At 40.3% G+C, this 21,315-nt stretch overlaps 3 protein-coding genes across 11 annotated transcripts; all 3 read right to left on the bottom strand.

The window, feature by feature from the left end:
• Positions 1–430: 430 nt before the first annotated feature.
• On the bottom strand, positions 431–8,434 carry znf740b (zinc finger protein 740b). Of its 3 annotated transcripts, XM_069687660.1 has the most exons (7): positions 8,344–8,427; positions 5,724–5,874; positions 5,321–5,554; positions 4,524–4,652; positions 4,305–4,434; positions 3,913–4,031; positions 431–3,258 (listed from the first exon to the last, which is right to left on the bottom strand). In XM_069687660.1, the coding sequence occupies exons 2-7, from the start codon at positions 5,766–5,768 to the stop codon at positions 3,109–3,111; spliced, it is 807 nt and encodes a 268-aa protein (XP_069543761.1). In that variant the 5' UTR covers positions 5,769–5,874; positions 8,344–8,427; the 3' UTR covers positions 431–3,108. The 3 variants fall into 3 exon arrangements, with proteins under 3 accessions (XP_069543761.1, XP_069543769.1, XP_069543752.1); XM_069687668.1 differs by lacking the exon at positions 5,724–5,874 and having other exon boundaries at positions 8,344–8,434; XM_069687651.1 differs by lacking the exon at positions 8,344–8,427 and having other exon boundaries at positions 5,724–8,113.
• A 608-nt stretch (positions 8,435–9,042) lies between these two features.
• On the bottom strand, positions 9,043–12,859 carry csad (cysteine sulfinic acid decarboxylase). Its single transcript, XM_069687576.1, has 12 exons — positions 12,705–12,859; positions 12,528–12,618; positions 11,560–11,782; positions 11,336–11,415; positions 11,131–11,185; positions 10,830–10,946; positions 10,654–10,718; positions 10,448–10,529; positions 10,142–10,341; positions 9,786–9,837; positions 9,609–9,698; positions 9,043–9,360 (listed from the first exon to the last, which is right to left on the bottom strand). The coding sequence occupies exons 3-12, from the start codon at positions 11,746–11,748 to the stop codon at positions 9,187–9,189; spliced, it is 1,104 nt and encodes a 367-aa protein (XP_069543677.1). The 5' UTR covers positions 11,749–11,782; positions 12,528–12,618; positions 12,705–12,859; the 3' UTR covers positions 9,043–9,186.
• Positions 12,860–12,992: 133 nt separating this feature from the next.
• On the bottom strand, positions 12,993–16,191 carry LOC138614269 (uncharacterized). Of its 7 annotated transcripts, none has more exons than XR_011310247.1 (5): positions 16,107–16,191; positions 14,639–14,979; positions 14,471–14,551; positions 14,060–14,385; positions 12,993–13,063 (listed from the first exon to the last, which is right to left on the bottom strand). XR_011310247.1 is itself a non-coding variant. In XM_069687639.1 (5 exons), the coding sequence occupies exons 2-5, from the start codon at positions 15,151–15,153 to the stop codon at positions 14,111–14,113; spliced, it is 603 nt and encodes a 200-aa protein (XP_069543740.1). In that variant the 5' UTR covers positions 15,154–15,157; positions 16,107–16,191; the 3' UTR covers positions 13,411–14,110. The 7 variants fall into 7 exon arrangements, 6 of the variants coding, with proteins under 6 accessions (XP_069543740.1, XP_069543691.1, XP_069543720.1 ...); XM_069687639.1 differs by lacking the exon at positions 12,993–13,063 and adding an exon at positions 15,085–15,157 and having other exon boundaries at positions 13,411–14,385; positions 14,639–14,816; XM_069687590.1 differs by lacking the exon at positions 12,993–13,063 and having other exon boundaries at positions 13,411–14,385.
• Positions 16,192–21,315: the final 5,124 nt, after the last annotated feature.

Raw genomic sequence — 21,315 nt, 5'->3', positions numbered from 1 at the left:
GTATAAACCTACTGAAAGTTATTTTTCAATGTGAAGTTTTGCTATTGATTAATCAGCGGTGACGGATGAGAATTAATCTGGTGTATTACAAGTGTTTTCTGGTTGGATTTGTTGTTTTCCTCAGCTCTATATTGAAGTCAGAAAAAAACTCTGGCATAATAACAACGAACAGCTATCTCGTACAATTTATTTGTAATTGAAGGTATTTTCACACTTAGCTCTGTGTGGTCTTTTTAAATGTCCAGTAATGAGTGTAAAACATTTTGTGTTTTCATATTCACTTCAGAAAATTGGCCCTCCTATGGTTGTGGCTGCCACCTGCTGACAGAGCTGGTGTATTACTTCTTCTGAAATATTTGCAGCACACAATAATAGCAAACGCCAGAAAATCTTTCTGAACTCTTGTTGTAGAATACATAAACAACATGCGCTGTTTAAAAAGAAACACTTTTATTGTGACTTGGGGCCCTAAAACTCGGATCAGTACAAGTGTGATTGACCGAGTCAAAACTGACTTCACTCCTGACAGGTCAAAACTGTTGGGGCTCACATTAAAAAAAAAACTTGATGTATACAAGGTCCTCTAACTAACACATGCAAATAAAACAAATAAAAAAATTAAAAAGATTATCCTACCTAATCTTGGCTGCTATACTAAAAGGGGAAGAGTGGAAAATTTGACTTTTCTCCTAACATCAAGTTGAACAATGACTCGTCATTAACTTTTCAGCTTTCATGAGAAATCCGACTAAGGATAATAACTTTGTAAAATCTTTGATTTGCTTTTGGAGTTTAGGTCCCATACATACTATGTTCTACTCCTAATACAATTTAAATATATATTAACTTCATAAACAGTGGACAGTCAGTGATGGGCCCCAAACTCCCCTCACATAATCTAAAAGTCTGAAAGCAACAGACCTGTTTACTAGAAAACTTTGAGTCTAAATTACTGTTAATACTCATGGCTTCTTCTACAACTGAACTAACATCTTCAGTCCAGTGTTTACAGACTGATTTAACCATGTTAAGGTTGCAACTAAATTACTTTCACTATCAAGTAATTTGTTTTTTTTATTGTCTCGATTAATCGATCAGCTGTTTGCTCTTTGAAATGTCAGAATTGTGAAAAATGTCAACTAGTGTTTCTCAATGCGGCTTAACATGTCTTGTTTTGTCCCGACCAACAGTCCACGACCAAAAAATTGTCGGTTCATTATCATTTCGGAAAAAAAAAAAAAAATTCACGTTTTAAGAAGCTGGAATCTGAGAATTTGAGCTTTTTTCTGTTAAAAATGAACTCAAAATTCTGAGTTATTGCAGAAATTAACTGGCGATCAATTTTCAGATAATTAATTGATCGATTAATCGAATAATTATTGCAGCTCTAAACCATTTACAGGCCTGAATATGCTGCCAGTTGTCATCATACAAAACACCTTGAGGATGTCGTTGTTCCTTATCCACCAAGTTCAATTAGTCGTCTTCACTGAAGATGCCGAAGGTTAAACTGGGGATGAAATGGCCTGGCAGAGGATTCAGATCACATTCAGTTGGGCGGAGACAGAAGTCAGCACTGGAAATCTGTGGATGAGCCAATTTATATCTTAAACGGTGTGAACTGAGCAATGAATAAAACCATCAGCAACAAGAAAACGTCACCAGTCCTTCCTATGAAAATAAGAAGGTTAGGCCTGAGACTAGTTTTGATCGAGTGGTGTGCAAACAGTCTCAAGAGCAATCTAAACCGAAGGATTTCGCAAAACCAGAGGACTTCTGAAGGTTTTAAAAAATAAAAAAAAAAAGTCTCGTAATGTCAGAAGAATCTATGATCACTGAACAGGGGAAAAAAACCAAAAAAAAAAAAAACAAGACGGTGGTTTCAAAGAGCAGAGAGGCTGTAAACACAATGGATTTATCTTGGGGATCATTTTACAGAAGCAGAGGAAACACCTCAATTCTGAAAAAGACAAGTCAGTCCTACATCCAGTAAAAATAATAATTAAAAAAAAAAAACAACAACTCGCTGTTTAAGAGCTTCAAAAAAATCTGGGCTTCTATAAAACCTTTCAGCCTTAAACTGCACTAACAGTGTAACCTGTTAATGGTCGGGACCAAATCCTTTAAAACAAGGTCGAGCTGTAAATATGTGCCAACAGTCGCTACACAACTTAATATCTAATACCAGGATTAGCTGGAAAGTAACATTTCAGGAGTATCTAGTAAAACTAGTGTTTTTCAGCTGATCTGAACACATCATCAACACTGTTGCCCCTGCAGTTGTTCCTCTACTTTTACAGCAGGGCAAATAGCAAGAAAGAAACTATTTCAGATCCAATTAAGACTTGTGTGTTGGAAATGAAGGCAATCTTGTACATGACACAAAACTAGTTGGAATGTCACTCTCTAGTGACTCCCGTTTTGATCAGTGCTATCAAAAACATTAAAATTGACCGACAGTATTTGATAAGTAGCTAATTACCAGTTACCAAGGATTTCCTCAAAGCAGCAAACACCACAAGCCTGCCGTGACCTGTTGCTCGTCAGCGGTAGCTGGTACATGAGAGAAGCATTAGGAACACAAAACAAGTAGGACTTCAACACTAAAATGCTACATGGTTTTGTGTGCGCGTGTCCTTCGGTGAGTTGTGCATTGGTGTGCACAGGCAGAGCCGGGGTCGATTGCAGGTCAAGAGGATATATCTAAGAGGCGCTGCATGATATACTGACCGTCCATGCAGTCGAGAAAAAAAAAAGAAGCTTGCAATCTCTGGGCAGCGACACCAAAAAATACCCGCAGCCTTTCAGATGAAAGGAGATTTGAGCGTCTCTCAGTTCAGTTATTTCGCTTATTGCCGTAATACCTTGACTTGCTGTCCAAATTTTGTAAAGTAGTCCATCCTCTTCTGCCTGTATATGAATGTAACAGTAGATAAAAAAAAAAAAAAGGTACAAAAATCCACTATCAAGCTCTAAACAATGAGCTGGCGAGAGCACACTAAAGTTCGGTTGAGTTCATGTTGGCTGTCTCAGGTCACAACTCCACCGTATGGCGCGACTGAGCAGCATGCGACTGTCGTCGGTTGTGTCTCTACGGGAAGCCGAGGGTCAGACAGTCAGACGGTTGTTGGAAGGCTGTAGGGGGCTCCAGGAAGCCGGATGGGCCGACGCGTCCTGGGAGTACTGGCTCTCCTCTTTGCACATCCCGACGGTGCACAGCCGCCGGTGTCTCAGCAGCCTGTCTGTCCGTGAAAAGTTCTGAAGCAAGGCAAGGAAAGATGCGCGGCTCGGTCAAGTTAACGGTCATTAAACATCCGCGGCCGACCGCCACGCAGAAAACGTAACTGCACAATGTTCTGCTCAGTCAAAGCAGTTCGGAGACTCCTCCTGCTGCACGCAACAGAGTGATGTGCATGAAGCAGGGGGAAGCGATAGCCTTTGTCTATTTTATTTGTCGAAGTTATGTGGCTTTATCAATATGAGCACGTCAGTTGCGCGTGGTTTGTGTGAGCCGCGTTCTGTCGGCGTTTGCAATTTCACCTGTTTTCATGCCGCTGTCGTGAAAAATGTCCCCGTCCAGGAGCAATCAGGTCTGTCTGGGTGTGTGTCTGTCTGTCTGTCTGTCTGTGACCCTCGAAATGCTTCAGAACGCCGATTGCGTTCACATTTCGAGAGGAGAACAATATCACCGTCCACGTCTGAAGGAAGCACGCGTTACACAGGCGGCGACATTGATCAAGCAACAAAACTTGAAATACTTATGCACGAGAGGTTTTTTTTTGCTTCCCCCTGCTCCCTGCACAGGACTGCGCTTGCGCTGCATTCCGCTCGGCGACAGTCTCACAACGTTTTGATCCACCCTCAAGACACGTTAAGTTTAATGGTTGCGCTGAAAAGAAATGGCGGACGAACCTGATGGCAGCGATCACACTGGTATGGCTTTTCTCCACTGTGTACCCTCTTGTGTCTGTCCAGGTGGTAGCGCTGAATGAACCGCATGTCACACGCGTCACAAGCAAACGGCTTTTCCCCTGTAAACAACCGCGGGTGTTGGTCAGCACTCGTCAGGAGTCACTGCGTCTTGAACTGGCTGCAACTTGCGTGTCGCCCGCCAGCTCAAAGATACATACCATTTTGAATACATGCGTTATCAAATCTGTTTATTTGACAAAATAAAAAGAGCGGAGGAAGAGGACCAAATAAGAGAAAAGGCACATTAATGACACGTATTTAATCATCTCGGGTGACGAGAGCGGCTTATTTACGAACAGAAGAATGTGAAGAAATGACGTCCGAGTTCTCACCTGTATGTGTGAGAATATGTCGCTTGAGGTGGTAGCTGCTCCGGAAAGCTCCGTAGCAGTGATCGCAAATGAAGTTCTTCTGGACTTTCAGGGAGCTGTCGTCTTCCATATCCATTGACGGAAGTAAATGCTGTCGACATCGACATCACAGTCAGACAAAACTGAACTTCACAGCAACAGCATGTCTTTGCATTTGTGTGGTTTTAAAAGAATCCTGACCTCCACTTCCTCTTTGACTTTGTTGGAGGATTTTTTGTGTTTCTTCTTGGGTTGCATATTCTGGTTTGCCTGCAGGTCCTTTCCGTCAATCAACCTTGATGAGTGATAATCGCCGTCTTTTCGGATTAGCTTTCGGAGGAAGTCAAATAATAGATATTATTAGGTAAAAGTTTGCGTTGCAACAAAAAGTTTACTTCCAAAACAGCTATTTGTGATGGTATCTGGCCATAAATGACCAAACACATAATCACAAACGCACGGTACCCCTTTCGCTTCCCCTCTTTTAAATATTTATATTTATTACTTTGAAGGTTTACAAAACACTATAATGCAGTTGTTGGATGAGATATGCAGTCATTAACGTCTCTTTTAAGAACAGCTCCCCCTGAAGGCATCCACAGGTGGAAACTGATAATGCATCAACACAAAATGTCAAAACTACATTTTATTTGTATAAAACTTTTCTTCATGTTTCTATTAATATTGTTCTCAGAAATGCTAGATAGGTGGGGAGGTTAAATAATCATATATAATCACGTCATAAAACTCCTATGCAAAAAAAATAATAATTCATGAATGTTTCATACCGCGTTCCACTTCCGATGAGTTTTACGTCATGTTCAGTTTACTTTAACTGCTGAAACATCTGTTGGTTAACAACCTTAACCGGTCCACGTTGTGAAATCACAACATCAGCACACTTTCTCAGTTACCTTTTTTTTTTTTTTTCCCTCATGCAAAATGAATTAAAGAAGCTCCTGTGGTGAGCCTGGAGCTACAGCCACCATCACTCTCACCAGGGGTGGACAGCTTCCGGCAGAGGGATGGCCCATGTGGCTGTGGTGCGGTTGTCCATGGTGAACCTGGTGGCCGTGGTGGTTGTGGCCGTGCTGCGAGTGCCCTTGGTGGCTCTCGGGGCTGGCCCTATGTCCCTGACCCAAGGATGACATCATCTTCTTCTGGCCTGGGATGTTGTTGGCTTGCATCAGGGCCATGCTGGACAGCACCGCCTCACAGCCCAGCAACCCAGCCTGGCAACACAAACAGCATGTCAGAGCAGAAGGAGGGGGCCGCAGCACCCCTCACAGAGTCAAGGAGTCGGGGGGTGGGGGTGGGGGGCTTTGAGTCATGGGAGTGACAGATAAATGCAGACACTAAAACCGTGATGGTGACTCTGGAGATGTAGAGACTTCCACTGACCCACTTCATATGGTCTCGAACAGAATTGTTGGAATGGTGTGTCATCGCCGTGGTTTGAATGCGTGTGTGTTTAGGGGGACAGAGGGGGCTTCACTCAGGATGAGGGGTGACAGAAGAGACCTCACCCACCCAAATCATCAGGGGCAAAAGCCTGAAAGCAGAGGCATGACAACATAAGGCTAACATTTGAACACGTTGGGATCAGGAGCTGGAGAACTGGGCCAATCTACTACACAAATCACCACATCTGGACATGGGACCAGAAATTTAGGACCGGCATTCATACGTGCTCTTTACCAGGCAAGGCAGCCCCAATGGTTTGGTGCACGCTTCTGGGTTACATGCGTGACAGAAAACATAACAGTCATGTACAAAATAAAGATGGAAATCTGATGGAGAAATGAGGACAACCTTCAAACAGAAAACACATTTTTGCGGGTATGATAGATTGATAGAGCGCTTCACATACGAGGTGAGACTGAAATTCGAGAACACAGAACGACCTACAAATTGCGCTGCAAGCTTCTGCTAGAGCAAGTTAAAACACACCTGCATCTACCTGAAATTGTTACAAGCATTCGAGACGCTTCAAAGCATATTCATGCAAATAATAATCAATCTACATCAAAGCAAGTTATGGTGATTTTTACACCCGGCCGTGACGTGATTTGTAGCATAAACGAGAGAAAATGACTTCAGTATGTAGTCAATTACTAGACAGAAACTGAGCTGGATTTTGCTGTTCAAAAATCTGGCACTGAAATCACAGATGAAAACATTTTTCCTTTGATCAATCAGGGACTTGTGAAGCTAAAACACGACACGATAATAACCAAACATTCTATCGCATTACATAAAGCCATCTTTTTTGGAAGTGATGGGTGTAAACGTAAATAGATATGGCACAAACATATATATATATATATATATATATATCTGTAACACTACAAACATCATGTGTGTTTCTCTTGTCCATGAAGTTTCTAATATCCTCTTTTTCAATAAATGTAGGTGAAAATGTAGTCAGTCATTGGCCATATCTGTGGTATTCTGGGTATTTTATAAACAGTTCAGATCCATAGCACAGAAATTAGTTTTATGATTAAAATACATGCGGAGTTAACTACTAAACTGGTGACTGAGAAACAGCCATTATTTCTTCTGCCTGATACCACCTGGGATAACAGTTACGATTATTATCGAGACTGGTTCAAGAAGTACAAGCTTTCAGACCTGCACAACTTAAAATGAATTTGGAAAATGTGACTAGTTCTTATTTTGAGCAAAGTTTAGATTCAAAACACAACAATGAAAGGAAAACATGCCTGCACTCAAAACGTCGGACACAACTCACCTTCTGCACATCATTTCTGCTCAACGCTGAGCGTGTTAACATGTGCAACTATCCCGGGTATGTGTATGTCAAAACCTTATTCAGGTTGATGACAATTCTTGACTAAAGTTATTGACATAATAGTTGCAGAAAACTGATGCCGTGATTATCAAAAAGGGAAAGTCTGATTTGACAATGCAGATCAGAACATTTGTGTTGCTCCTTTACCATCACCAGCAATCAGATGGGGAAACTAAATCGAGCAAAAAAACATGAATACAGCACACAGACCATCGTACACCTGCATAATGTTTCGATCCTGGATATGAATAACCACATTTCTGGGACTGGTGTTAATACCATATTATAAATGCAACCAAAACTAGGCCACAAATGTGATTGCAAACATACTCATTATCAGTGGCAAGAACTGTGTCAGAAAAACAAACTGCAGCATCTTGTGCAGTGTTTTTTTTAATTATTTTTTTTAGGTCATGTGTAAGACAAAAAGGGCAGGCAGCTTTTTGTCCTCACGGTATGCTATAATCTTAGTGGTAAACCCTGACGTCAATGGAAATCAAATGATACGGCATAAACAAACAAAACATTACCTTGCAGCAGGGCTTAAAAAAAAAAATAGTAACAACAGGCACAGCAAAGGAAGCAGCATGATTACTGAAATGTTCCGAGTAACATCAAATGGACACGAAACGTTCAGCAACACAGAAAAATACCATTAGTCGAGAACACAAACTCGCTTGCTTTTAATCAATGTGTAATATCTGAAAAAAATAATAATAATTTGCTGACTTAGTCCTTTGTGTGCATGTGTTTTAGGACCACGAAAAGCCAAAGAGTAAGCTACAGTTAGCTAGCATCGTATCCTAATAACCATAATGGAAAAGTGAGCTTTATTTATCCACGGGGACCATGTGACACAGGAGAGCCAGCGCGCCGTGTTCAGGTCGGTGTATAAAAAGTGCGAAGCAGGCTGAGAACCTCCGCTGAACGAAAAGAGGAAACCGAAAACAGCCTAGCCAGCCGGGACTTGGGTTTTGGGACAACTCTGGAGCGACTGCAACCCCCCACCCCCCTCCCCCCACCGACCCTCCACCAACCCCCCGCCGCGGACAACACAACAACAGCCGAGGCAGGGCGTGCGGGCTCAGCGCCGACCTCAAAATAACGCCTCCCTCCCCGGCTGCAGCTGCGACAAACACACGCGTAGAAGGTTATAAAACGTTGAAAGAGCCGCTACTGAGATGTGCTGCAAACCCGACTGCTTACCTTTCGGTTTTTAGAGTGTTCGAGGCTATTAATTTCTTGTCGCACTTCCAATTTTTTTTCCCCAGTTTACAAACACTGACAGGAAACACCACCGGAAGTTCTCCCCGGGGAGAGCTCCGATTGGTCGCGCGCCGAGACACGTGACTGGAGCAGTCACGAGTCTCGGGCTGACCCACATGTGCGGCCATATTAGTGAGGTAGAGTTTGTGGCGGGATGGGTTTATGAATGATGTGGAGCTGCAACAATCCGAAATTATTAAAGATAAAAACTAAAAAAAACCCGCAACATTAAAAAGCTACAAACATTATGTTTCAAGCTTTACAATGTGAGAATGTGTTGCTTTCTTTGTCTTATAGTTAGGCTGAATGGGATCTTAGATTGTTGATCAGATTAACCGGACATTTGAAGCAAGCACTTTAGACACTGGAAGTTGTGATGAGCATTTTCACTTTTCTGACCATTACTTCAGTCAGAACAATTATCAGTTACAGCCTTCGGGTTATTGAAGCACATTTAGCAGGAAGACATTATTTTCTCTAAATAGTGGGTCATAGGTCAAATTTAAAAGGGAGCAACAGCTCTGCACAAAATGGTCTCAAAAAAGTCAACACTGGAACTCTTTTAATACTCTTTTAAATAAAAGCCAGTCATTTGACATTTATCAAGAACAAAGATACTTTATTATTATTTTTTTTCACTTAATGTATTCCTTGGTATGTTGTCACAGCTGTTTGAATCCAGCAAAATTAGTAATTAGTGAGGTATATTTGTTATAATTTGTGACATTACACTGGCTTTGCCAACAACTATTTGTTTACATTGTACAAAAGTTGTGGTTTTGGTCACAAATCATTTCCCAGTCTTTCGATTTCATTGAGGAAGAAGTCCATGTCTTTCTGGGAGACGAGGGGAGAGAATACAATCACACGGAAAAAGTTGACCTTGGCTCCCAGAGGTTGGTAGCCCACCATCATGGTGCCTTGTTTCATCATGCGTTCCTTGATGACTGGAGCTACCTTTTAACAAAAAAATAACTATGGTTCAAAAAAGAATAGTCGCTCAATCTTTAACAAACATGCACTTTACAAAAAGTCTGATCATTTCAGCGCGTGTGTGTGTGTGTGTGTGTGTGTGTGTGTGTGTGTGTGTGTGTGTGTGTGTGTGTGTGTGTGTGTGTGTGTGTGTGTGTGTGTGTGTGTGTGTGTAACAGCAATAAGGACTTAAGTAATCTCAAACATGGAGACTTTATTCTTTGCTTACTTACTTTTGCCAGTCTGTCCTGGTAATCTGCATCTCCTTCCTTCCCTCTCAAACTTGGTGGTATGAACCAGAAGCAGACATTCACAAACTCTGGCTGCCCATGGAGCCAAATGAAAACATGTTACCACCAAAATTTCAAAGGGAAAAATATGTATGTTTCATGCTGTGGATGTGAATTTACCACAGTCAGAAGATGGAAACCATCTCTTTTCTTCATCTGCTCCACCAGATACCTGCAAGAGCAAAGTTAACGATGTTGTTGTTTATTCAACAAATTTTTGATATTTAAGACAATGTTTCGCTGTATTAGATAGGATTCACTAGTTCGTGAAGACCATCTGAACATCTTATGTTTTCGTTCATAAAAAACTATATGTAAATTGCAAAGTCACAACCAAAGATTAAATGAATTTGACATGCATAAAACAAAATAGCTGTATTTTTTTTTTTAATTATTCCCCTTTAAGGATGAGATAAGTTTGACTTTTCTACTTGACTTGAGGCTCCTCTTGTGCTACAGCTGCATGCCTTGTTTACCTTACATGGATGAAAGCTTTCTCTACTCGCTCTGCCAAGCCAGTGGAGCCAACAGCTTTCCACATCAACCATAACTTGAGGCAATCCACCTTGCGGCTGCACTGCACAGACTTATCCCCAATGTCCAGATTCATGTCGTAGAATTTGTCCTGCTGGAAGAGGTACGTGGCACTGGCACTGTGGCACTGCTTCAACAGGTTCTGAGGAACAAAGGAGGATTGTCAGAGAAAAAAGCAAAAGTAAAAACTTATTTTATTTTGAAAAAAATATGTTTAAATTTTGTAAGATCAAACTGTGAAGCCAAACCGTGGTATCCTTTAGCAGCAAGGTAGAACACTGCAGGCCAGCCACCAACATCTTGTGTGGATTCCAGGCCACTGAATTTGCTCTTGTTACAAACACATGGACACACACAGAGTAGTAAATGACCATTCACCCTTCCTCTCATGTATAGGCTAATGGCTGTCTTTCTCGCGATGCAAAATTCAACTTTCTTGCATGCATATGAATACCTGTCAACACCTTTCATCAGATGTCTGTGTTTCTCGGAAAAGAGCACGCTCCCTCCCCAGGCAGCCTGAAACAAAATGACAAAACTCTGCATCTCTTTAAATTTGAACAAAAACAACACAAGCTTCACAAGACCAAAACTTATCAACATAGATTAGTCTTCTACTTGGGGACTCACGTCGACATGCATCCAGAGCTTGTGCTTGTCACAAACATCAGCGATGCGATCCAGCGGGTCAAACGCACCCTGCACTGTGGTCCCTGATGTGCAGCTTACAAAGAATGGTACTGCACCCTAATAGAAACACACAGAAAGGGACCACCGTTTCCTTGCAGTTAAGGTCTTTTTGGGCGAATTTATATAAAAAGAGCCAAGTTTATAGCAAGTGGATAATCACTGCTAAAACCAAAAATATATTTGATTCCCCACATGTCAAATCTGATATATCTGAATACTTACTAAACGTAAGTAAATTCACCTGAGACTTAGACAGCTCAATCTTCTCATCCAGGTCCTCTGGAATCATGCTGCCTCTGCAGGGCATGAGAAAGTGTAACTCCTCACCAGAGAATTTCTGGCATGTTTCTCTCAGTAAATGATTTCAATGTTCAACTGATTATGAAAGTTAATCAAGTAATTTTTCTATTCAATAGTCTCAGCTCTTACAATAAACAATCAATTACCTATCATCCACTTTCACCACGATGACATTGTCCGTCCCAATACCCATAAATGCAGCCCCTTTCTTCACAGAGTAATGGCTCTGGAAAAACATACAGATGCATCTTTTTAGTCATGTGTATTTAACAGAAAAAACAAATCGTGATCTTCACTGAACACCTAAGATTAAGTTTAAATCAACTTTACAGTGCACTCAAATATTGCAGTGTTGCAGAACCATCCTAACCTCTTGAGATGTGAAGATGGCTAGGCGTGGGAGACCCCACAGCCCCTGGCTTTTGACCTCTGGGAAGAGTCGGTAACGTGCAAGGTTCATGGCGTACATGTTAGAGGTGGACCCCCCAGGGCAGAAAATACCATCACCTTCTGTCCAGCCCACCAGCTGACGTAGCCCTCTCAGAACCTCAGACTCCATCAGCACAAAGACTGGGGCCACTTCATAGGTAAAGCTACAATTGACATGCAAAATCTCTTATCAACTTAAAATACAGCACTGTACATGTTACGTTGTGTAGAGCTTTGTGACATCTGATCTAGAAAGGTAATGCATGAATAAATGTATCTTACTTGCTTACTTACTTATATTATATATTTTACATTTACAAAAATTACCAGAGTTGAAACAGCTGCCTATCACCCGTCATAGTAGTAGTAATATTCGTGTATTTACTTAAGCATTGTACTTCAGAATAATTTAAGGTACTACAACTTTACTTTTAGTGTTTGAACTTTCTAACACGTTATACTTTTATTCGACAACTTTATTTGGAACCAATCCAGATACTAAATTTGATCACTTCATAAATGATGTATTGCTTCAGATTAAACAACCATGCAGTAAAATACCTAAAATGATCTCTGCCTTGGCCATCAAAATGTTCTTGATGTTAAAGCATCAAATATAATACTCCAATGATATCAAATTTACAGGAATACAACACTTTGAAATCGGCCCTTCTGTATAACAAATATTTCTGATAAGATTTGACTACTTCTTTACTAGTAGTCAAGTAAAATTGTGAGTGCAGGACTGATCTATAACAAAGTAGCATATTACAATTTAGTGAAGTAAAAGATTTGAATACTTCTTTCACTGCTAATCTCGGTCACAATATTTTGTTTATTGGATTATATTTTTACAGGTTTATCCATTTTATGCTTTACTGTCTAATTTTTTAATGTTTTTTTTCTTACAGGTTAGTGTTGAGAGCCTCGGTGAGAAATCGTCCAGCCAAGGAGTGATAGTCCACCCCACCAAACTGCTGATTAAAAAAATGTGGGTGACCTGAAATGACCACAAAAAAAAAGTCTCATCAAGAGTAAATGAGAGTCAATCTATTTAAAAATGTTGTCTGTTTCTAGTAGTCTTACTTGTCTTAATGCTGTACTTGGCGACATCTCTTACTCGCTGTAGGAGCCTGTCTTGAGGCTCCCCCGTCTCTCTCAACTCCAGATCCAGCAACAGAGCCAGCTCATTGGGCTCTTTCCACTCACAAACCTGCACCAAGAAAACACAGGTTATGAGTTTTGTTCAGAATAGCACAGTAATTTGACAAGTCACTCCTTTTAAGCTCTATACGAGACCTTCTGTTTGACATCTGTGCCTTTGCAGAGCACCTCCTTCACAATGATTTTGAAGGCTTCATTCAAGAAGAGTTGGCCCTCTGCGTGGTCAGTAAGAGGCTCATTCAGGTCACGGAGATTAGTTGGTTTGGTTACCCGTCCATCTGCTGTTAAACAAATAAACACTTTCAAGACCTGCAATCAAAAATAGACAGATATAGCAGTGTACTTACATGAGAATGAGGACATATTTTCCATCTTTACGTCTTTAAAAAGTTGTTGAATCTCTACCCCTTTATTATTCTGCACTGACAGCCAGACAGCAGAAAATGGCTACAAACCAAAGGTAATTTTTTGCAGCACTGGGAGCGAGTCAACCTTTGTCCCAGACTAAAAGTTAATTAATGTTGTCTGAGATGAGGGAAGACAGTGGCTGAATACAGTAACTTCTGATTTATGAGTTTCTGTCACAAAAAAATAAGTAAAATGGTTCGACCAAGTCAGGTGTGAAATTTTTAATGAAACAAGGTATTGTGTATTTTATGAAATGATTCTCATGGACTCACAACCAAGATTATCAGATTAACTTCTTAAAGGCAGCAACTTTGATAAAATGACTTTATTCAGTGTGTGGAGGAAGAGAGGAACTGGTTATCTACCCTCATTTGCTTGACATATTATCTCAACAGTCACATATTACATACCAGGGTGTAAGGTACACTTAATCCAAAGAACAAGGTGCAACTGTTGCGACACCTAATTGTCTGCCCTTTCAGAGAAAGCTCCATTTTCTCCCACAAACTTTTAAACATTTATCAAATGTTGAGTTGAACAAAACAAAACACAAAAATAAGATATATGATTTTATCATATGTCTTTAAATAACCTTCTGAATTCAGATCAAAATGAAATGAGCACTGCTCAGTTGTTTTCCCTGATTTCTCCTTGACTGATCCTGAGACAAAACCCTATTGACACAAAATAGTACTTTTGGATTGTTTTTTTTAGATTAAACAAATCTTTTGCAAGTTTTCTATAAAAATATATTATAAAATTTAAGAAGAAGTCTCTTGCTTAGCGTTGCTGAATGCCATGAAGTCGTAAAGTCTTAGTGCTACTTCTCTCCTGATATGGAATGACAGTCTTGATGATGGGAAACACACCGATTCTCAGCAAAAACACTTCCACTGAAAGAGTTTCAGTCTCAGTGGGTGTCAGTCGGTCTTCAACAGGAAGTCAATGTTTTCAGGCATCCAGTCTCCCTGCGTGAGGAGGGAGTGCAGGTGAGCTGCAGTGGCTTTTTCCCTCTGACAGGTACACCAGGAACGCAGCATGGCGAAGACTCGCTCCACGTGGACCGAATGGTCCTCTTCAATCTGCTCCAGCTTCACAGACGGGATGTCCAGAGCCTGTCTGCCGATTTCCCGCCAAGATCTGCCAATGTTACGAGCCACAGACATCAGCTGCTTCTCCGTCACCAAGCCAGACACTGTGAATTGAGACGGAGGCAGATGAAGCAGGCGATGCTCTTACAATGTTTTATTTGCAATAGATTTCAGTGTAGTGGGACACACCATTGCTGCAGATGTTTTTGGCTGGAATGATATCTTGTAATTCAGGAGCTCCTTTTCTCTTTGACAATGTTTCTTTTTTCCCTTAAAAATAAAGAACATATTTAACATGGAACTCAAACACTATCTAAAAGTGAAATTGATGAAAATACTGAACCCACTTATCTCTACCTGAAGACAGTGTGCTGACGTTCAGATCCTTCATAAAACAAAGCATGGGGAAGGTTTCTTGCAGGGCCTGGTCCTTCAGAAGCTCCAGTAGTCTTCGTGCTGCTCCCGGACCTTTCTGGATGATGTGATCCAAAAGGTCTGTCACCTTCTGACTAGGAACACGGCAAGACTTCACCTGCTGGTAGGCGTGAAGAGACAGCAGGCAGTGAGCGTCTGCATGCTGCAGAACAAAGTCAGCGTCCGCACTTAGAATTTCTATCAGCTGCAACTTGTGACTTCTGAGTAGCTGGATTTCTGCTGCGGGTTCCCCAGCCATCTCTGAACGCCAGATAAATCAGCTCCTGAGAAAACAGGGTGATACTGAAGACCTTTAATGCAAGCATAGATCAAATCAGAAATATTTGCAAAGCCAAATATTTAGTACATTGGTAAGATTATTTATTTACCCAAAAATGTGTCAAATTACCAGGTTTCTGACAAGTAAACTGTGTGGGATTCTCTGGCTGCTGTGGCATTCACCTGAATAGTTTATGACATTAAAAAAAGACTGGATGAGTTTTGTATTGATAAAAAACATTTTTATAACTATCAATTATTCCCTATCACCCAGCAGACTCTACTCTAAGTTTTTGTAGTATTGTCAACATTACAATTGATTGTTTCTCACAGTAGTTGCAGAATCCTTACAAGACTCCTTCACAATTGAGACAAAATCCTGAGATTTTTTTTTTTTTTTTTAACTAAAAGGGCTGTAGAGATGAGATATAACAAGATTCTCACATTTATGCAAGATGACCTTTCCAAGAGCTACTGCAGCGAGTCCCTCCAATAGTCCAGTAAATGAACTGTAAGAAATATGCAACAAGATTATTCAATCCATAAATGGAAATACTTCACTATTAGAGCCATTTGTATGTTGTAATTGTTAAGTAATATGCCATAAAGTGTTGAAATCATAACCTCTATTAGTAGCCAAAATATTTGAAATTTGTGTTGCACTAAATGTGACTTCATCAGGTGGGAGGTCTTCCCTATTATGCTGTCACATGTATTGTTTGTCTCTGAGAGCTCTGCATAGGACCTTTGAAGATTACGACTGTCAAGTACTCATAGAAATACATCACTGTATTATTGTGCAGCAATCCTACAATGGCCAACCAAGTTTGTTCATTTAAGTGCCAAGATGGGCGGATACTTGCTTGCACATTATAACATGACTTTTTTTTTTTTACATAATAAACCGTCATGCCGAAAGTAGGCCGATTTATTTGTTTTGTTGCACAAAGTCTACAGAGCCGTTGTCCTGTATTCAGCAGTCTCATGGTAAATACCTATATTTCTTCCCTTCATGGTTTCCTGCACTAACAGCATCTGTTATCGTTCACCTCCAGATGCACTTTAAACACTCGCTCTCTTACTACAAGTACTGCATTATGAAACAAGCAAAACGGATCTATTTTTCTCTTACCATTTATTGTGACAGAAAAACAGAAGAAACTTTTTGCAGACAAAGAGAACACATTTCTTCCCGCTAGTCTGGATCTGGATCTTCCCTCCCTCTGATTTTCTTTGTCTGTTTTCGACAGTTTGAATTATTTTCTTTTACATGCTTTGTATATCTGTTTGCTTCCACCTGGTGGATGGAGGATTAAACTTTCAGTATCCTGTCCTGGCTGTGAGGAGTTGGTGTCATCTGGTGGAACTGCTCGCACATTGCACTCGATAATTAAGGGGGACTACTCGAGATCTTTTAGTGATGGGAAAAGTCTCAATGACACAAAGTTAACATATCAATTCTAAAATAACAATAAAAAGGAGAAAGACATTAGATCAAATAAGATTTTATTTTGAAATGCACATGACAGCAGCGCACAGACAGGCTGAGAATAACAGATAAAGGGAGATTTCAGTGTTAAGTCTTATATTTAAGAAGAGATTAAAAGAATTTGATGAGTGACAATAAAAGATATATATACATACAACATATACATTACAATATCTTATCATATGTAAATGAATAATGTAAATATTTCTGCAATATAAGTCCAGCAGTGACTGCTTTTTATGTGTAAACTACCATATAGTCCATAGCCTACATGAAATGAATCATAAGTACTATATTCAAAAGAACTCACAAAAATATGTACTGCTTTTACTGTGTGTTGTATATGAAATATAAATACTACAGAGAATAACTATACAATACATATAAAAGTGGAACTCAAAGTAATTATCAGATATTGCATATAAATACACAATAATAATCTCTAATAATGATCGATTTTACAAAACTATAAAAGGAGAACTGAATAATTTGTATGTGTACTTCTGTTTCTCTGAAATGAGCTCAACTTCCTTAACCTAGAAACAAACACTCACTGCTGCTCTTATTCATTCAAATCGTTTAACTGTAAACTAAACGTCTTCTCCCACTCGCTTCCTGAACACAAGAAGCTCAAACATTCATGTCGACAGTGAGAAATGTGTTGTTGTTCATACTGTGGAAAATAGAACACTGTAAACACGGGAATGAATATTTGATCGTTTTTGGTTGAGCAGAAAAGATTCACTACATGAATAGTAAATAAAGGATGTGTGTGTTTTTATAGGGTATGTACTTACAGGTGCGTGTAAGGCAATGTGAATGATGGAGGATCTACAGCGTTTAGTGTATCCTTTCAGAGAAAAGGCCTCTGAATGTTACTGGACAACAATTATCAGGAAGCACCGGACACACGTCTGCTTAGCCTATTTACTGAGCTTCAGTTCTGGGAAATGACAAATCAATATCTTATTCCTGCACAGATATTTGCTTTGGGTGAGAGGAAAAGCCTTGCGAGCCCATTTCGTTCACACAGTTTACATTCTGAGTCACTGTGTGTATTAGCTGTCTGAATAAATCCAGTTTTCTCTTTGCCTACAGAGGGTGGAAAGAGTCGAGCGAATCATCATTTATTCCAGTTATTTATTTTTACCACCCAGGTGAGACTGCTGTTTAAGAAAGGAATGCATAATCCGTCTACTTTTCTGTACTTCTAATTACTTTATAATGCAATACAAATTTTTCAGTCTTGATCTTGAGAAGATACATTGCTGCTGAAGACTTAGACAAAGCTAAAATGCAGTGATCTACAGTTCTCAGAAAAAGTGCACATGTTGACATTCTGGGAGCTTTCAACTCCAAAAAGCTGTGTAATGTGCTGGTGAAGTGTGCAGTTAGTCATTTTGCATTATATGACTGCAAACCAAGTGGCGTATGTTCTGTATGGAAAATGACAATTAACTTACTTTGCCGCTGATCAAGCACAATCCCACTCATACCCTTGTGCTTTTCAAGCCCCATCACACTCTGTCAAGTGGTAAACTCCACTTGTATGTGCACGCTAGTGGTGGATGGTATAATAGCTCAGACTCCCCACATTGCTGATGGAGAATAATGCAGTTTCTGTATGAGTGGCTCACGCTCTATTCTACAGACCTCTGCACCTGGAAAATTGGGATTTTGTAGATGAGAGTGAGTATGGGTGTGTGTGTGTGTGTGACTGTGTGTGTGTGTGTGTGTTTATTTATGCATGTATACAATTCAAAAGTGAGCCAGCGCAGCAGCTTATCCCCTCCATGCCTTAAGAGAGAAATTAGATTTACATGTAAAGTAACTGATGAGGGAAAATCGCTCTTACTGACAGTGTTTTGGCACTCTCAACCACAAAGGGACAAAATGAAGTTGGTTCTACATTTATATGGATCAAATATTGCTTTGTACGCTCCTTGACAGCACGCTAGCAGGAACTTTTATGTTCATACAAAGACACAAACATGCATAAAAACAGATCTCCTTTAGAGATTAAAACCCTTGACAAAAGAGGCTTTTCTCTCTTGAATAAGCATCCACTTTACAAATAACCTCAGACACCTGAAACTCATGATCTCACTTTTTTTTTATGATTCTGTACCAAAGCTTCACCCTACACTAGTATGGCTTTATATGATGAAATGCACTTCACTTTCAAGATTTTTGTATAAATAGATTGTACTTTATCACTAAAATAGATTTTTTGTTTCTTCTGCACAGTTTGTATTTGATGCAGCAGACTGTACTTGAGCTGGTCCTGGGCTGCACATAAAGGCCTTTGAGACGTGACCCCCGCATCCTTTGTCAGGGTGGAGTAGCAAGTGGACAGCCATGCATTTGAGTGACTCTGACATGTCTGTTTGTTTAACATGCATTATATATGAAGGACCAGAGTGAGGGAGGAAAGAGCATGGCAGCAGGGCAGCTGAACAGAGAGAGTAACACCAGAAAGAGAGAGAGTGAAGGAAAAGGAAAGTTGCTTTTTACAGCAGAGTGAACACATACTGTAGGTGGAAAGCTTCAGTTTCCTCCAGAAAGAGAGCAGATTTAGTACAATGAAGAGAGCGTTTCAGCAAGGCTTAACTCAGACTGCTTAATAATGCTATCTGAAATGTGATTATCCTTACTTTTAGAGCAAGGAAGGGTGTAATATGGTATAACGGCAGGATGACCATCCATTATCATTTATCTTGCCATACACATTCTCTCAGATCAAATATATATGAAGCTGTTGTTCATTATGGGAGCAGGACCGTTTGCGGAGGACTTATAGATTGAGCCTGTAATGTAATTGACGGATCCATTAACGCTGATAGAAGTGTAAATAATTTAAGTGTGTGTGTGTGTGTGTGTGTGTGTGTGTGTGTGTGTGTGTGTGTGTGTGTGTGTGTGTGCTCCTCTGCACCCCTACTTAGAGTGTTACTGAAAAATGGCAAACACAAAGGCATTTTCCTCCCTCTAAGTGTAATGAATGGAAAAGACAGTGAGTCTGACTGACAGAGCAGACACATTCTCAGACTGCATTAAAGCCACGAAGGAACTGCAGGAAAAAAGAGAGACTGCGTGTCTCTCTGAATGTGTTTTTTGTGGGTGTGATGTAAGCAAGAGACTGAGAGAAAGAGGAGGTCAAAGGGGAGATAAAAAAAAAAGAAAAAAAAAAGGGAGAGGTCAGAGTTGACGAGTTCAAAGGAGCAGCAAGAGTCAGTGCACAAAATAATGCTCTTATTGCATGAGATCATCACTGCTGATGTCATCAGGAGAGGCATGTGTCAGCTGATGTCAGCATGTAACGCTCGCTGTAACTCAATGACGTCACCAGTCATTGTTCTGTCGTGACCCGGTTAAAAAAATATTCGCCAAGCCAAATGTGTGGACAAGTAGAAATCTGCATCAGAAGAAGACAAAAGAAATAGGTAAAAGAGATAACTTAATTGTTGTGTGTGCTGGAGTTTGAGTTGACCTCTAGAGGGAGCTCTTATCATTCTAAAGTATCTGGACGCTTTTAGCTGACTCCTGCACTCAGATCTTCATTGAAGCATAGCTTTTGTATAATTTGAGCCATAAAGATCAGACTTCCCTCAACCCAACGGCCGCTCTGTTTTTGGCCATGAGACGACACAAAGTCCCTCCGGCAAAAGAGGGCGAACCAAGTCCATGAGCTCCCAAAAGAAACCCGGGGGCAAGAGAGACCTACATCCTGCTAGCTTTGGGGTTTGGTCAGGATCGGCTTAAACTCCGTGACCTGTGTAAGAACTGAAGTGAATATGTGAGCTCTGATTATGCGAAGGGACATTACACCTGAATGAACCAAGTGCCTCTGTCACCAGATGTAACACTGACTGAACATCAACTATCATCTACTCACGAGTTTAGGATCATAAGGACTTAAAACAATATGAACAATAATGACTGGACGAAACACTGGATTGGTTGAGCTTGCAGGGCAAAATGGCCAGAGTATCCTCCCTCTCTTGTTAATGTTATATTAAAGTAAAAAAAATAAAAAAAAAACTGCTGTTAATCAGGACACTTTTCTTTTGCCAGAAACCCAGATTAAAACTCTTCCTTACCAAAGCTGCTCTTTTTCTACATATTCACTGCTAATTATGACACACATAAATCTGTTCTGCATATTGTGAGTGGTTGAGAAGGGAATTTCGCCTTCTGTTTACTGTTAGATTGTTGCAGCTATGCGTTATAAAGGCTTAATATTTCCATAGTTCAAGCTACTTGCATTTGATTTTGGTAGTTTGAGAAATATTATCAGGGTGGTAGTGAGAGGTTTACAAATGCACTCAAAAAAGACTGATCTGTCTGAAGTTACAAGATTGCACACAGTCATCATGTTTGGAGAATCAACAGCTACCTGCCTACACAACAGAAAACTCAAATGCAGCAGGTTGAATTTTCTATTTATGAAAGTAACTTTAAAAGGGCACACAAAAATAAAAGTAATACGGTAAAGTGAGGCCAATCTTGTCCTGTTCACACTTTCTCACCTCTTCAGAGACCTTTTTGAGGGTTAAGACTTGGTTTCAGAGTTAAGGTTAGAATTAGGATTAGAGTTGAGGTTAGGTGCTTAGTTGTGATGGTTTAAGTGAAGTAAGGGGATAGGGAATGTATTATGCAAGTGTGTGTGTGTGTGTGTGTGTGTGTGTGTGTGTGTGTGTGTGTGTGTGTGTGTGTGTGTGTGTGTGTGTGTGTGTGTGTAGTCAAACCTACCTGCATGCAATCAAGCTTCCCTATGATTAATGATATGAGGCTGGATACAGAGAATGAATTCAGTTTTTGCAGTAACATACTGCACACAGACACCCTATGCTCT

The sequence above is a fragment of the Brachyistius frenatus genome, unplaced genomic scaffold (assembly GCF_029030835.1).
Source record: "Brachyistius frenatus isolate BFR_SWC_R1_liver_20210118 unplaced genomic scaffold, ASM2903083v1 Contig_6, whole genome shotgun sequence".
Lineage (NCBI taxonomy): Eukaryota > Metazoa > Chordata > Actinopteri > Embiotocidae > Brachyistius > Brachyistius frenatus.
Note: the sequence above shows the minus strand (reverse complement) of the source record. Positions and strands in the feature narration are given on the sequence as shown.